The sequence below is a fragment of the Pongo pygmaeus genome, chromosome 10 (assembly GCF_028885625.2).
Source record: "Pongo pygmaeus isolate AG05252 chromosome 10, NHGRI_mPonPyg2-v2.0_pri, whole genome shotgun sequence".
NCBI lineage: Eukaryota > Metazoa > Chordata > Mammalia > Primates > Hominidae > Pongo > Pongo pygmaeus.
In genome coordinates this window covers 22,849,684-22,866,933 of record NC_072383.2, presented here as the reverse complement: position 1 = coordinate 22,866,933, position 17,250 = coordinate 22,849,684, and the positions used below count along the sequence as shown (strand labels likewise).

The following is a 17,250-nucleotide window of genomic DNA, read 5'->3' as shown; positions in this document are numbered from 1 at the left end:
TTACTCATCCAAAATGCTAACTATAATAAAGGATGAAGCAACAGATAGGAAAAATACTAGCTGTGTGACTAGGATAAGGCATCTGAATTCCCTAACCTTGGTCTCCTCATCTATTAAATGGAGAAAGTCAATTTTGCTTCTTAGTGTCATTGGACTAGTTAAGATTATCCCTGTGAAGTATTAACCACATTGACTATTGAAGAAGCATCCAATAAACAAGTTAAAATAAATGTATAAATAATAATAACAGTAATAATAATTCTCACAAAAGGAATACTATTACACCAAAGTTGTTTTAGAATTTAATCCTTTTTCTTCAAGGTTTGTAAACAGAGGAATAACCTAAACTTTTGATCAAGAGTGTTTACTTTCAAAAAATTACCTATCCCAATTTTCCTGTTCAAGTCAGATTAGCAAAGAAGGTGATATTAATGAATATTTCATTTAATCTAGAAAATTGATATTTTAGTGTTATATCTTTCTGAAATCCTAATCGCAAGTATATATAGATTTTAACCAGAGATTTTTCTAACCTATGAAATTTATTTTTAAATATAGAATTGGGTCACAGAGTAGAATATAAAGAGACAACTATCCAAAACATTATGTTCCACAGCACGTGTACATAATCTATGTAGGTGGCATCATGAAGCATTCACGCTTTCTGCACTGGTATGTTTTTCCATCATAATATGCAATCCCATTTATTGGAGATGTCAAAATTACTTATTGACATTGAAGGTAGATATTAACATGAAATTTATATTCCAATAACCAGCATGATCACTGGTATTAATATGTACACTGTATTAAAGATTACTTTTTTCACCAAATAAGTCCTTTTAATTCAATTTATTTAAGAAATATTTGAGTACTGAACATATGCCAGGTACTATTCTTGCTGTAGGTATATAAAGACTAAAAAGACACGGCCTTTCATTTCCAACCAGCAAAAAGTGGCACTGTTGCCCTCCCTCCCCGCATCCTCTCCACATACACCTGCCATGTTATCCTTTTTATTTCCTTTGTGATATTTATCTGAGTATTTTAAATCATCTTTTTTATTTGTTTACAAGTTATCTATCCTTTCCAACTGGAATGTAAGCCCTATCAGATCATCCCACGCTTTTTCTTTTTTTGTTGTTGTAGCATCATTAGCTGGGAGAAGTGCCTGGGACTAAGTAAGTGCTCAATAAATATATATTGACTAAGTAGCTAACATGGGCTGTGTTAAGGAGCTCATAGCCTAGTAGAAGAGAGGGTTTAAGAAAAAAATAGCAACATGGCATGATACATAGTCTAATATCACAAGAAACAACTGTGTCAGAGAGCAGGGTAGCACTCTGTCTAGAAGGAATGGGGAGATAATTATTGAAAAACAAATCTTTGAATGAGGAATAATTGACCTGGCAGATACAGGAGATAGAATATTCAAAGAAGATGTAACAGATGTATGAAAACATAAAGATTTCTATTTTATATGGAAATCAAAAGAGGCCAGTACTGTTGGAACATAGATTAAGTACAGAGAAGGTGGCTATGGCGATGAGGCTTGAAACCATAGTAGAGGCCAGTACATAAAGGGCATTGATAAGTACCTTTAAATAACTTAGACTGGATTCTTTCAATGTGTGGTAGTCACTGAAGAATTTTGAGCAGGAAAGTGATATGATCAGAGTTGTGTTCATCACAATAACTCTGGGATACTACTATGAACTGGGGATGGTTAACGCCCAAGGCAAGGAGACTCCAGGAGGCTGTTGCAGTGGTCCACATGAGAGATTACAAAGGCAGGATAAGGAACTAAGGACCGGGAGAGAAAGCACAGATTTAAGGAATATTTAGGAAGTGGGAACAATGAAATTTAGGGGCAAATTGAATGTGAAGAGTAAGGTTGAGGGAGAAGTTGAAGGTGATTCCTTCTAAGTTTCTGATTCCCATGAGTAGGTAGTTTTCCAAGTTAGGAAATTGAAGATGATGTGGAGGATTGGAGAAGGAGTTCATGAGTCTGGTTATGAACAGGTGTAGGTAGTAATGAGATATCCAGCGGGACATTTTTTTGATCATTTTGGTATACAGGTCTGATGTCTAAGAGATATCTAATGGCAGAAGATACAGGTTTGAGTATCATTCTTTTATGGATAATAAAGTTTTGCCCATGGATTTGATTGCTGAGGGAGATGGTGTAGATTAAGAAAAGAGGAGCTTGCAGAAAAATTTCAGACTACCAGCACTTAAAGAACAAGTAGATAAAAAAGATCCTGTGGAAAATATGATCTGCCAATTGCTGCCTCATTAAACAAAGCTGGTCCTCTTAGGTTAAGAGTAAGATAGGTTGTATTACTTGTCCCTCCCAATATCCTTTTATATTTGGCTAACCAGTGCCCATCTCATTGCTGAAATATCAGTCCATGATTATCATCTACTGTGGTAAGCCTTCTCTGAATGTTAGAATGTAGAGTCCATGTCCTTCTTAGATCTCTGTTAAGTTGCATCCTAAACTTAGCACACTGCATCATAATCAACTGTTTGTGTGTTTGCATTCCTCTACAAGATTGGGAGCTACTTAAGAGCTGGTAATGTGTCCTTCATCTTAATCTTTAGAATATTGACAGAGTCAGTCACATAGTAGGTGTCCAGATGTTTTTTGAATAAATTAAAGGACACTTCATTGCTCAACCTACTACTTTCTGCTAATATCTCCATGGCTGTTTACTTCAACATCTGCTTCCAGCCCTCCTAATTTGGACAGACTGTTTGAATTCTGTTCCCAGTCAGCTTGCTCAGTAAAGGGGAAGGGTTTATGTTGCCCCTTGTCATGGTCTCAGTCTTTCAACTAAAAATCCTATTGAGCTCCTCCTGCTTCTGGCCAACCCCAACACAGGCCAGCCTGATGCCATCAAATCCAAACCAATGCCTTGTTTGTGGGAGGAGGGTCTACGTCTTGGCAATCTTGATGTTGTGACTACTATTTTAGCAAGTTGGTCCCTGTAAAGATCAACTATCCTATGAGTGAGAAGTTAATGGTGGCAAAGATCAGTTCACTGGGCTCTCTCCTCATGTGTGCACTCTGTGTGTTTGTGTGTGTGTGTGTGTGTGTGTGTGTATATATATAATGTTATGTATGCTATATGTATAAGTCATATATATATCATTTTCAGCCCCACTTTTATTCTTCTGGATATATAATATGAAAGGAGCAGATGGATGGAAAAAGACACATTCGATTCCTGACCACAAATACCAAATGGATATATATACACACACACATATATCCAGATAGGAGAGGCCAGCACCCAAGCACTTTGCCTCCCTAGAGGCCATTAAAGGCCATTAAGTGGTCAGCTGAAATTTCTGATAGCCCTTTATCCAAATGGCACCTTCTGGTAAGTAAACCTTTACCTGTAGCAGCTCTACCCAGGTCAAGGACAGGTCTGGAAAGCCTAAGGGACTGCTCTACCTGTGTTTGATGCATATTACCCTAGGCAACACCACTGTAATGCACCTTAATTCAGTCTTGTCCATTTCCTTCCAAGACCTCAATGACATATAAGTGCCAAATGTTAACACTTAATAGGGCAGAATCCATCTTCCTACTAAGGGAGAGGAATTCAGACCAGTTGAGAAAATAATCCATCTAAGTAGCAGGCAAAAAATCAGGATAGTGGTGTCATTGGAGTTAATCAAGTGAGCATTTTAAAAAGAAATTGAATGGTCAATAGTAATAACAACATAAAAGAAGAATAAAAAAGAATTAAAAGTGTCCATTGGATATGGCAACCATGAAGCTATTGATAACCTTAGCAAGAACAGTAATGATAAAGTGGAGAGAATTGAAGGCAAAATTCAGAGGGTTAAAAAATTAATTGGAAATCAGAACATGGACATGGCAAGGAAAAACTACTTTTTGAAAGAGTTTTACTGAGGTGGGAAGGAGTTTAGGAGAGCTAACTAAAAGAAGGAGCTTTTTCACTATTGTGTTTTCATTTTTAAGAGGATAATGAACTAGACATTTTCAAAGACTGAAGGGAAGAAGTGGAGATATAGGCGGGATGGGACAGTTAACAGAGAAGATTATTACAGCAGATTAGCAGGAGTATGTTAAGTGCCCAAGTGTGAAGACCACTTCAGCTTGAAGAGTATTTGGTACATAGCTCCTCTATGAAGGTATGAAAAGGATCTGAATAGATTCAGGAAAAAGTTGATGAGTTCAACATATAACAGCCTCTGTTTTCTCCTTGAAGGACAGGGGAAGTCATCTTCTGAGAGGGATGGGGACAAGAACAAGGCAGAGCATCGTGAAGGGAATGAGGAAGATTTAGAATGAAAGAAGAAATTGACCAAGAATCAAGATTCAGATTTTTCATTTACGTTCTCCCCTAGACACATGAGCATAATTTAGCATTACTATCTTTAATTTTACATTAGGAAAACTTCTAGGTAGCTGTAAGTAGAACAAAACATTATGTTAAATTTCAATGCTTGAATTATAGTTGGAAGAAACAAAAGACAACTCAATTTCTATCTGGAAGTACCTGCATGATCTAATCCAGGTTTAGATCCTCCAGAGTTCATTTTTAATTTTTAAACTATGGTCATTCTTGCAGGGGTAAGGTGGTGTCTCATTGTGATTTTACTTTGCATTTCTCTGATGATTAGGGACGTAAAGCATTTTTGTTAACTGTCATAAATATCAGCATTTTTAAGCCCAAAAGAAGTCTTGAAAATGTGGGGATGGCCCTGCTGCCATGGATAAAATTCTAGAATCCTTACATTTGGTACTTGTGGTCAGGAATTGAATGTGTCTTTTTCCATCCATCTGTTCCTTTCTTTCAAGCTATCTGGAGTCCCCAGAGTCTTGAACTCTTTGGAAAGTTAATATTTACTGATGTGGCTGCTTTTCCTCCCCTGCATTGAGGGTTCGTGGTGTACTTACATGAAGCAATGAACTCCCTCAAGTAGTTTACCACGAAAGCATCACAGTTAAATTAGACTGAGATTTTAGTGACCTTTCCTATTTTTTTCTTGTCTGACAGAATAAAGGTCTAAGAATGTTCAGAAGATGAGCTGGATATGGATGAAAAGATACAGGCTGAGTGTGTCAAAGTTTCCATTAGGAAAACAGAAGGTTTCTTGCCAAATAGAAACACGCAGAAAGAATGTTCACTGCATTTTCACCCCTCCCCTCTGCTGCCTCAGACTATTGCCAACTCCATTTACAAACTCTTTAAGAGTGGATCTGAAACAATATCCCAAAACTAGAGGAAGAGTCAAAAGTGTTCCAGATAAAGCACTTTGTCAGAATCAAGTGTTTGAGGTTCATCTCAAATGTAGTCCACTGGCTTTGGTCCACCTGGCCTCATCTCCAATCTCTCCATCACACAGTCCTCTAGGGAGAAGAACCTGTCTCAAGCCCCGGAACATGTGGCGCTTTCTCATTTCTGTGCCTTTTCTCATATTGTTCCTGCTGCATAGAATGCCTTGTTCACCAAAAACATTCTGCTTATCCCTTAAAAACCTCACTCAGATTATCTTCCTTGTCCTTTGTGACACCTTGCTTAACCCTTCCTCTCTCTCCACCCTTCACTCCATTTCCTACCATGCTGATCCTCTGGTTGGTGCAAATCATGCCCTTCCTTTATGTTCGTGTAGCATTTTGCGCATAAGGTCCTTATAGCTAGTGTGTTGCACCATTTTTACTTGTTAATGCTGTGTTTCCTCCCTTCACTAGACAGTTGACACTTCAAGGGAGTAGGCCATGTCTTGTTCCTATATCCTCAGTGTCTAGCATAATGTCTTGCTTACAGTGGATGATTGCTAAATGCTCCTGAATGAATGGATGAAAATCTACCAAACATGTACCTAGCAGGTACAAAAAAGAATGAGCCAAGGTGGATGGATCACCTGAGGTCAGGAGCTCGAGACCATCCTGGCCAACATGGTGAAACCCCATCTCTACTAAAAATACAAAAATTAGCTGGGCATGGTGGCAGATACCTGTAGTCCCAGCTACTGGGGAGGCTGAAGCAGGAGAATCGCTTGAACCTGGGAGGCGGAGGTTGCAGTGAGCTGAGATCGAGCCACTGCACTCCACCCTGGGCGACAGAGTGAGACTGCCTCAAAAAAAAAAAAAAAAAAAAAAAAAAAGAGCCTTGCGTGTGTGTATATAGAGAGATGATAGATAGATGATAGATAGATAGATTGATGATAGATAGATAGATAGATAGATAGATAATCTTTATGGTTCATGTTCATTGTTTCAGTAAATTCTATAACCCTTTGAACATCCCCCCTACTCTTTAGTTATTCTCTATATTCATCCCTAAAAAGGCCAGCTGGAGGGTAAGCTTGGACTGCTTAGTCCCACAGCAGAGTGTTGCCATTCAGGCCAGGTCCTCCCCTGCATGGCAGCATGGCATTTGGGTCATGGATACTCAACTCAAAGTGAGGTAACTACTTGGCTATGATTGCTGAGTTCTCTGATTATTGTAGATTAGAGCTTCCTGTCTGACTGAATTATCTATCTTTTTTGACATATTGGAGTGATCAGATTGATTGGATAGATATCAAGCATCTGCTTTATATTGGCCTGTATGGATTACTTCAGTGGGCCAAATGAACACCCCACCCAGGATATCTTCATTCTTTGACATGTGATGATTTATTATACATTTTTACAATTTTACTTAACAACTGGGGAGGTGAATGGGGCAAGTCTTTTATCAAGAAAGAATCACTGCCATTCTGTCAGATGAAGTTTGCTTATTTCTTGCAAACATAACCCATAGATGGGAGGTTTCTATAAGACAAACTGCGGCTGCAGAGAGTGAATAAATCACGTTTTGATTTGGTATTTTCCCCACCTTCAAACCAGTTCCAACATTTCTGTTATTCAGGAAAAATAATTGAGAAATAAAAAGAGACTATTGTTGTGATTTAGAGAAGAATTTTTCTACCATGTAGCATGAATTTCTTTGAGATATTGGCTCAGATGTTTAAATGGATAGGGCTTTTAGTAACAGTTTTATTTATAAAATGGGTTACACAGAATTTGGTGTGATTTTATTGAGCACCAAGAATTAACTTAATTTGTTGAAGATCAATATCCAAACGATATATATCATAGAACCCTGAAAGTACACAGACCAAATTCCTTTTATGCAATGACCATCCTTACAAATACTTTAGAATTTGGGGGTGTAGAACATTTGCCATCATCTCTAGTGTCTCCCATCCTCTACTTGTTGCCACCCCAGTTTTTTTCTTTGGTTCCCAGAAATATTAGGCAAAAAGATAATTTTAAAAGTATATTTTTGCCAGTTGCAAATGCATAGTTTTCTGTCTTCCCTGGTTCTGATCCAGCACTTCCCACCCAACTCTAACTATGTTGTTTGGAAAAGTAAAATAAATGCCACAAAATGTCGGTAGAGTTGCATTTTTACACAATTTATCTTGGTTTTTGTAAGGCCCTTTTAATGTAGTAGGCTATGCCTTATTCTCATGGCTACAATAATTATGTGGAAATTTATGAACTGATCTTTAATACAATGCTGTCATTAGAAGGACTCTTTTTCCTAGTAAGGGTATAAGAAAGGAAATAAACACCTGACCACACCATCTCTACTAAGAATGCAAAGAGCAGTAGCAGCTGGTCTTTATTTTGAAGTAGAAATCTATTTACTGGGTCGGGCGCAGTGGCACACGCCTGTAATCCCAGCACTTTGGGAGGCCAAGGCGGGCAGATCATGAGGTCAGGAGATCAAGACCATCCTGGCTAACACGGTGAAACCCCGTCTCTACTAAAAACACAAAAAATTAGCAGGGCATAGTGACGGGCGCCTGTAGTCCCAGCTACTTGGGAGGCTGAGGCAGGAGAATGGCGTGAGCCCAGGAGGCGGAGCTTGCAGTGAGCTGAGATCGCACCACTGCACTCCAGCCTGGGTGACAGAGCAAGACTCCATCTGGGAAAAAAAAAAAAAATCTATTTACTGATCATTCCATGCCATCAGTTTGTCACTGTGTTGAGTAAATAGTGTAGTAGTAAGTGTGACTTTTTTATTACCTCTCCTGTTGTGTAGTTAACATCGTGTTTTTGTTTTCTGCAGACATGAAACCAGATTTAAACAACGTATGCTAGAACTGACGGATACAAACAACATTGCCTACTTATTTCTCTCAGCTGCCAACAGATGGCTGGAGGTCAGGACGGTACGTTCATTTCATGATTTCGAAATGGAAACCAAATAGAGAAGACGCCTGCTGCAAAGAGGCAGACAGTTGTAAAAATTAGTCTTCCACTGAAATTCGGCACTAGCTTCACATTTTCTGGACTTTAAAATAGCTCAGGTTTGTTTATGTTACAGATGAAGTTTGTCATAATGTTTTAGCTAATGACAAGACAAATAGCCCAAAAAGCAAAAATTCATTTTGTGTTCATTAGTTTCTAGATCACATAAGTTAATGGAATGGCAAATATTTGTATAACTTCAATTTTTTTTTTTTCCAAAAGAGCACATTTGGCAAGTGAACAGATGTACTCATTTCCTTCACTGAGTTGGTCCTGCCTGGAAGGATGGCAGCTTTCTACATTTTAAGCCAGTGGAGGGTCATGTTAGTACAAAATGTAGAAAACTACAGTTAATCATCTGTTGCCTTCTGTCTTGCATAATGTAGAAGAACAAGCACAAGCTTTGGCATCACACAGACTTGGTCTAGCAAGTTAATTTTAGTCCCAGTTCCTCATCTGTAAAATAAGAATGTGTACCTTGTACCTTGGATGGGCAGTGGATTAAAAGTAACATAAATCCCCTACTACACTGATTGGCGAATGCATTCAAGAAATGTCTTATGAATGAATAATGAATGGTACCTGCCCTGGTAGGGGGTTCATAAGCCAATGAGCTGGAGTATCAAGTAGGAGAGATGAGAAAGACATTCCAGAAGGCAAGGAATATAGTTTGTAGTCTGTGCCATCCGGAACATGGATAAGCTACTTTGATGGTAACGGTGAGTTGAGTGTGATTTTTTAAATAGGTATTTGTGGGTTTTGAAAAGAAAAAGCATGTTTATCTCTACTATTGGGAGAATCTTATTTCCACAAATTGCGTTTCACTAACATATAGGCTTTCTTTCAAAACACAACAGAAAAGAGAAGGAAGATGGTAAAGGGAATTTAATAGGGTAGAAATGAAGTAGCCCAAATTAAAATCTGAGTAGTTGATTGATGGATACAGATTAACTGAGAATCTTGGACATCCTTGTGAGCTTTTATTATCATGATTTCTCACTGGTTTATAGAGATTCTCCTCAACTATATTAAGTCATTATGTAGAAATTATTCAACAGCACAGCATAGTTATTTTTCACAAAGTTTTAATAGAAGTATTGGTTGCTGATAAATTCCCTCCAGGTAGCTGTGACAGTTGGAAGAAGGCAGGGCAGAGTTTCTTGGGAATTACGTATAGATAAATAAAGGCAAGTGAAGTGTTACTTAGGATTTATCACAAAACCAAAACATTATTCCCAAACCCTATCCAAACCATAATTCCATAATTCCTTGTTTTGATATGTGAGTGTGTGTGTGTGTGTGTGTGTGTGTGTGTTGTTCTATAAGGGAAAAAAATCATATATGAATAATATAATTACTGATGGAATAGCTTACTGAAAGAATGTCCCAAAATCATCAGGGAGAAATGTTAGCAGTTACCTTTGTATCTGGTTTTCCTGAACTTGAAGATCAAGTATGTCTTTTAGGGGCAAGCATATTAGCCTTGGACTTGAGGTGAGAGTCTGACCGACTCCTGTTTCTGCTCTTTAGCACTTCCTGCTGTCAGATTAATGGATAAGTGTTGAACAAGAATCTTCAAGCAAACCATATGCTCTGTTCTCATAGCCAGAAGACAAGATATTAGAGCCTTAAGACTGCCAAGAAAGGGAAGGTCAGGAAAAATTAGAAAGGAACAGCAGCCAAACTCAAAATGGTTTAGTTTAGTTTGACTCATAACCCAATACTTTAACCCCCACGTGAAAAAGCAGTTGAACCTGCCTCAATATAATAGACTCTATATCTTGAATTTCACCTGCAAAAAACAAAATACTGACACTTGAAACAGGAAGGGCAGAACAGGCCATTCATTTGGTGACTTTTAATGCATTTGTTACTATGTCTTCTCCTTGCTTTCTGTATATTAGAATCTTTCCAAGATTTGCAGTCTAGTCTTATTACTAGAACTCTCCCTTAAAAATTAATACAAAAGATTAAGGAGTATTTTATTTTCATTTCTGATGGGCAAAGATATATTTTGGCAAGAAATGTTTGTTGATTTATTTCAAGGTTCCAGGCGTATCTGCTGACAGAAGTCAAGGTTCAAGGTCCTTTGTATATGCTTTGCCTCCATCCATTGTATTTATGTCAGTAACTTTATATGGATCGCACACATACACACCCCTCTAGACAATCTCAGAGATCCATTGTGAGACCAGTCAGATTCACTGTCGCTCTGCTCTTCTAAGTGAACTGAGAGTTTTCACTGGAACCAGGTGTATTTAAATATAAATACTATAATCCAAGAACATATGCCACAGTAGGAGTGTTAAATAAGGTAAATGACTTCTCCTGGGAAATAACCTTTTCTCTCAATTGTGCACATATAAATGACCTCATTACTACTGTGTTTCTGTGGGCATGTCCACATCACTGGAGACAGAATTTTAGTTTGGAATAACGGATCTTGTGTGAGAAAAATGAAGTTGAGATATAGGACCTTGGAGACTAGGGTGTGAACTGTTCTCTACACCCCACAGCTGGATATATTCTGCCTTGTAAGTCTTTTTTTTTTAAAGTAATGAAAATTTCTAATTGGCCCAGTACATCTGCATTGATCTTATCTATGGTATCAACACAACCCCCTCTTTGTCGTATTACTCAGTAAGTTCACATAAATATCTGCTTCTAGCAAATATTCTTAGAGTTCCCAGAGCAGGAATGAAACCAAAATGGTATAAAGAAGGTCACTTCATTGGGCATAAATTAGAAGAGGCAAGCAGGATTTCTTCACACAGATTTCACCAACTCTAATTCATGGACTCAGAGCCATAATGGAAACGGGAGAAAACATGATACCATTGCTTTCTGTGGCTATGTTTCCCCTCCCTTCCTCTTTATGCCTAGTTTTAACTTTCCTAAGCCATGTCACTGCTATTGATAGAAAATCTCAAGAAAGAAGAGAGAGCAACCAGAGTAGGAACACCTTTTGTTGAATTTGGGAAGTTCTCTGAACCTCATCCAATTTTCATTTATCTTTTTCTTTTTTAATTATACTTTAAGTTCTGGGATACATACGCAAAACATGCATTTTTGTAACATAGGTATATGCATGCCATGGTGGTTTGCTGCACCCATCAACCCGTGATCCACATTGGGTATTTCTCCTAATGCTATCCCTCCCCTAGCCCCCCACCCACTGACAGATCCCAGTGTATAATGTTCCCCTCCCTGTGTCCATGTGTTCTCATTGTCCAACTCCCACTTATGAGTGAGAACACGCGGTGTTTGGTTTTCTGTCCCTGCAATAGTTTGCTGAGAATGATGGTTTCCAGCTTCATCCATGTCCCTACAAAGGACATGAACTCATCCTTTTTTATGGTTGCATAGTATTCCATGGTGTATATGTGCCATGTTTTCTTTATCCAGTCTATCATCAATGGACATTTGGGTTGGTTCCAAGTCTCTGCTATTGTGAACAGCGCTGCAATAAACATATGTGTGCATCTATCATTATAGTAGAATGATTTATAATCCTTTGAGTATATACGCAGTAATGGGATTGCTGGGTCAAATGGTATTTCTGGTTCTAGATCCTTGAGGAATGGCCACACTGTCTTCCACAATGGTTGAATTAATTTACCCTCCCACTAACAGTGTAAAAGTGTTCCTATTTCTCCACATCATCTCTAGCATCTGTTGTTTCCTGACTTTTTAATGACTGCCATTCTAACTGGCATAAGATGGTATCTCATTGTGGTTTTGATTTGCATTTCTGTAATGACCAGTGATGATGAGGAGCTTTTTTTCATATGTTGAGATAGAGACATGAAAAACCCTTCAAAAAATCAGTGAATCCAGGAGCTGGTTTTTTGAAAAGATCGACAAAATAGATAGACTGCTAGCCAGACTAATAAATAAGGAAACAGAGAAGAATCAAATACATACAATAAAAAATGATAAAGAGGATATCACCACTAATCCCACATCAATACAAACTACCATCAGAAAATGCAATAAACACCTCTATGCAAATAAACTAGAAAATCTAGAAGAAATGAATAAATTTCTGGACTCATACACCCTCCCAAGACGAAACTAGGAAGAAGTTGAATCCCTGAATAGACCAATAACAAGTTCTGAAATTGAGGCAATAATTAGTAGCCTACCAACCAAAAAAAGCCCAGGACCAGATGGATTCACAGCCAAATTCTACTGGAGGTACAAAGAGATGCTGGTATCATTCCTTCTGAAACTATTCCAAACAATTGAAAAAAAGGCACTCCTCCCTGACTCATTTAATGAGGCCAGCATCATCCTGATGCCAAAACCTAGTAGAGACACAACAGAAAAGGAAAATTTCAGACCAATATCCCTGAAGAACATCATTGCAAAAATTCTCCATAAAATACTGGCAAACCGAATCCAGCAGCACATCAAAAAGCTTATCCACCACGAACAAGTCAGCATCATCCCTGGGATGCAAGGCTGGTTCAACATACGCAAATCAATAAACGTAATCCATCACATCAACAGAACCAATGACAAAAACCACATCATTATCTTAATAGATGAAGAAAAGGCCTTTGATAAAATTCAACACCCCTTCATGCTAAAAACCCTCAATAAACTAGATATTGATGGAACGTATCTCAAAATAATTGTTTATGTTTTTAAAAAAATATAGAGCTTTCTTTTCTTTTCCAAGTCATGTTAAGTAAGAGTTAAGACAATCATGATTTTTCCTCTTTGTCTACACAAATAGTTTTCCCTATGGAAGATCTAGCCTTGCCTACCGTATTCATGTCATATTCATTTTGAATTGGGAAAAAAATAAAGGCCATAACACACTCAAATCATAAAAGGACAAGAGACTAAAGAATAAAATAATTTGGCTGGTAGAAAGCGGCTAGACTGTGGCTGGCCACTGGACTTGCTTTGGCAGCACAGGGGACTGTTTTTCCTCCGGGTGCCAAGTGAAGCCGGCCGCGGTTGAGTGCAATGTGTCACTATAGCCCAACCTCTGATTGCTGCTTGCGTCCTCTTGTTCAGCATAGTATTTTCTCTTCATCCCTTTGCACTAAACAATTCCAGTTCTTTGGCATTGGTGTTTTCAGTTGCAAAAATGGTGTAACTTTATCTAAAGGCTGTCTTTCCAAGGCTTTATCTTGCTGTGTGGTGAAAGGATAAAAGAAAATTCACACGAAGAAGCCAAAAATAAATACTTTAGAGTCAACAGGCTAAAGTGAAAATGGTCTTTAGGGTGAGCTTGCACAAGAGTCTATTTTGTGAGACAACACTGCTTTTTTGTGTGTTCACAATTCAACAACAGACAGGGATGCAGTGATCTCGTAATTTGGAGGCCCTAATATATTCTTGCAGACACCCAGTGGTACCATAATGTGCTCCTGAGTGCTATATGAAGGAGAGGGATCACACACTTTTCGGTTGCTATTAACTATTTACAAGGCTGCCTTATAGAGAATTACAGTTTTCATTAGAATTCCAAATATAGATAGATGTCTTTGAATCACTAGAAATCTGAAAAGAGACCTCTCTTTCAACGTGGGAATCTTCTGGTGGGGAGTATTGAATTCACAGAATTGATGGAAGTTCTAATTTACTATTCTACAGATAAAAGCCCTCTTTTGAACATAGATAATTCATCTGTGTTGTAACTTCTGTTTCCTAAGTCGAATCTCCCATTTCATTGTATCATTTGGATGGAAGGTGGTTTTCACTGAGTAGATTGCTTAGGATGTGTAAGACTATAGCAGTAGAATAAATACTATTAGTGATCCCTAAGTATTTGCTGTCTTCTGTGAAAGTTATGCAGACCATCTGCTTCTCCTTTCTTAGTTTATTGCCTCTAAGCTGTTTGCTACTCACATATTTGCAGAGGAATGGAAAGATGTAACCATAGGGTCACTTTGTGATTCATTAAACTTGTTAAGTTTAACAGTAAAAGAAGTGAACATCGGAGACCTAGCAAAAGCATTTTTTTTTTTTTTTTTTTTTTTGAGACGGAGTCTCACTCTGTCGCCCAGGCTAGAGTGCAGTGGCATGATCTCAGCTCACTGCAACCTCTGCCTCCCGGGTTCAAGCGATTCTTCTGCCTCAGCCTCCTGAGTAGCTGGGACTACAGGTGCCTGCCATCACACCCAGCTAATTTCTTGTGTTTTTAGTAGAGATGGGGTTTCGCCGTGTTAGCCAGGATGGTCCCAATCTCCTGACCTCGTGATCTGACCGCCTCGGCCTCCCAAAGTGCTGGGATTACAGGAATGAGCCACTGCACCTGGCCACAAAAGCTTTTATGTTAGCTATTAATTTCACATTTCTATACTACTGTAATATTTGAAGAGAAGTGATTGAAATTTAGTGATTTTGCTATATATTTTTTGAAAAGTGTAGTACACAAAGGAGCTTCATCCCTTATGCAAATCAAGATAAAATTCTGATCAGTAGTCTCTAAAATATTTCCAGTACTTTAGAAAAAAAGCCAGTTTTTAGCAGTGGTAGTAATCCAGCAGTGAGCTGGGAAGTATCTAGTTAGTAAAATTAAAAGACAGCCTGAATGGCTTTTTCTTTAAAAAGAAAGTTTAAAAATATTTTTATAATAAAATAACTTTGTTATACATACTAAACTATAGATATATTGGCTTTCAAGCTATAATATCTATTTGAATTTAGTTGATTGTAGATTTTGAAAATCAGTTCCTCTTCTGAAGATTTTTGCTATAAAATGTACCTCAAAAAGCTATGCCTTTCTTTTGCTGAAGGGTCAAAAATAATATTTCTAAAACATTTTAATATATGAATTTGAGCACATTTGGATTGCTGGCCTAATAACTAATAATATCTAGTGATCATACTGAAAATTATACAAGTAGTTTTGAAAACATTAACCACGTGAAAGGGGCCCAGAGAATATACATTGACTACAACTTATTGATGAGTCTTCTCCTTTTTCTCCCATCATCTGTTTTCACTTCTTTTGCTGGCCCTTTTGCCAGAATAAGATTACCTACCTGTTACCAGAATTATCATTTTAATTCAATAGAAAATAGTTTAAATTATCTTCTAATCGAATCTACCATGTTATTCTTTACAGTGGGTAAATTCAGGAGCCCAATATAGAATACAAAGATTTCCATAGTAAACTAAACTAAATAGAGAAATTGACTGCATAATGTTTTACATTTCCTTTATTATATTTATATTCATATTACTCCTACCGTTTAATTTCCATTTATTTAGACCCAGTGATTTTTGATATTTCAGTCAGCTATGACCTTGTTCTATTTTGTCCAAATCTGTTCTTTATAAAAAACACAGCAACAGCATTTTGTGAGTTTTTTTCCCACAATTAAAATAGTAAAATAAATATATATATATAAAATAATTTGGAACTGAATGATGAAATTCATGGCTTAGGTAAAAGTACTTTTCACTTTAGAAAAGGAAATAACTCATAACACTTAAACATAGCAAAGCTTTTTAAGAGACAGTCGTATTACAGTTCTAAATGGACATGGGAGTTAAATGATTATAAAACTCGGTGTTGGACTCCCCACTTTATCAAAATATGTACGCCTGTAGTATCTTTACATGTTCAGCTCTTAAAATCTGGAAATGAGATTGGTAGAGACTTAAATGATTCATACAAATCCTAAAAGCAAAGTTGGGAGAAGTCCTAAGTTGGAAAATAGTCAGCTCATAGAAAAACTCAGTGAATGTTTTATGAAGGGGTGAATTTATGCAGTCATTTACTCCACAAACAAGTACTGAAGCTTTATAATCAATGTATTTAGCATTATTCCTATTGCTGGAGATAATAATGGTAAAAATTCAAAGACCCTGTCCTCATGGAACGTAGATTCTAATGAGAGTAGGTAGACAATAACCACGTAAACAAATAAGCAAATAAGATCATTTCATACACTTCGGAGTGCTTTGAAGAAAATAAAACAGGACGATGGGATAGACAAGAGCCACAAGGCTGGAGTTAGGAACCAAGAAAGGAAGACTTTTCCAAGGAGGTGATGTTTCAGTTGAACCTCAAATGATGGGAAGGAGCCAGGTATCAGAGACCTATTGACAAGCATTTCAGGCAGCCATTGGCAGAAACAAAGTTGATGTATTCCCAAGAATAGGAAAAAGGCTAGTGTGGTTGGAGTATAGTGAAGGAGCAGGAAAGTAATCTCAGATGAGGTCAGAGTAGACAGGGTACAAAATCCAGACATGTAGTCTGGATAAGGCTATATATATATATAGCCTATATATATATAGGCTATATATATTAGGCTTTGTCATCCATCTGAGTTTGAATGTATTATAATAGGAAGGCACTGTTAATTCTAAACAGGGGAGTTATATGACCTGACTTACATTTTTTAAAGAATGTATGAATGAATGGATGAAGTCAGCTGGCAGGAGGTAGAGAACAGAAGTTAATGAAAGAAGTACCTTGCCTCAAACTCTTAACATACACCACTCACAGAAATTTCTCAGAAGCCAGATGACATATTTTTTTTAATGTCAAGCCAGACATACCTTGCTGGAAGGATTTTCTGGTACTAATTTACTTTCTGCAACTTATTACAGAAACTCTATGAGACTTTTAGAAAAAAATAATATGGAAATAAAAATGTATAACATAAATTTGAAAGTATTAATTTTATGCAAAATGGCTGAAAGGAAAACATTGATATTGCTGTAAATATTTTAGAAGTATTTGGGAGCACTTTGGCATGTATAAACTGCAGAAGAGCAACCCAGACTGGTTATTCTCTGCATCCATGTAGTTAATTCAAATAAAGAGGAAAAGAGGAAGAACAGTCTAGTAGGGGTGTGGCAAGTTGTTAAAAAAAGGATACATCAGAAGAGGCAATCAAAAAAGTATTTACTACCTCTGTGGAATTTATTGCCTCAAAGGATTAACTCTATGTGATTTTTTTCCTTTAATCTTTGTAAAGATCATGAGCATC

General features: G+C 37.4%; 1 protein-coding gene across 5 annotated transcripts in view; it reads left to right on the top strand.

Moving 5' to 3' along the window:
• ABCC9 (ATP binding cassette subfamily C member 9) overlaps window positions 1-17,250 on the top strand; it is a 149,907-nt gene that overhangs the window by 111,556 nt on the left and 21,101 nt on the right. For all 5 annotated transcript variants that reach the window (XM_054443897.2, XM_054443900.2, XM_063672485.1 and 2 more), the window contains one exon: window positions 8,106-8,208. In XM_054443897.2, coding sequence (XP_054299872.1) covers window positions 8,106-8,208 — 103 coding nt within the window. The remainder of the gene's footprint in view (window positions 1-8,105; window positions 8,209-17,250) is intronic.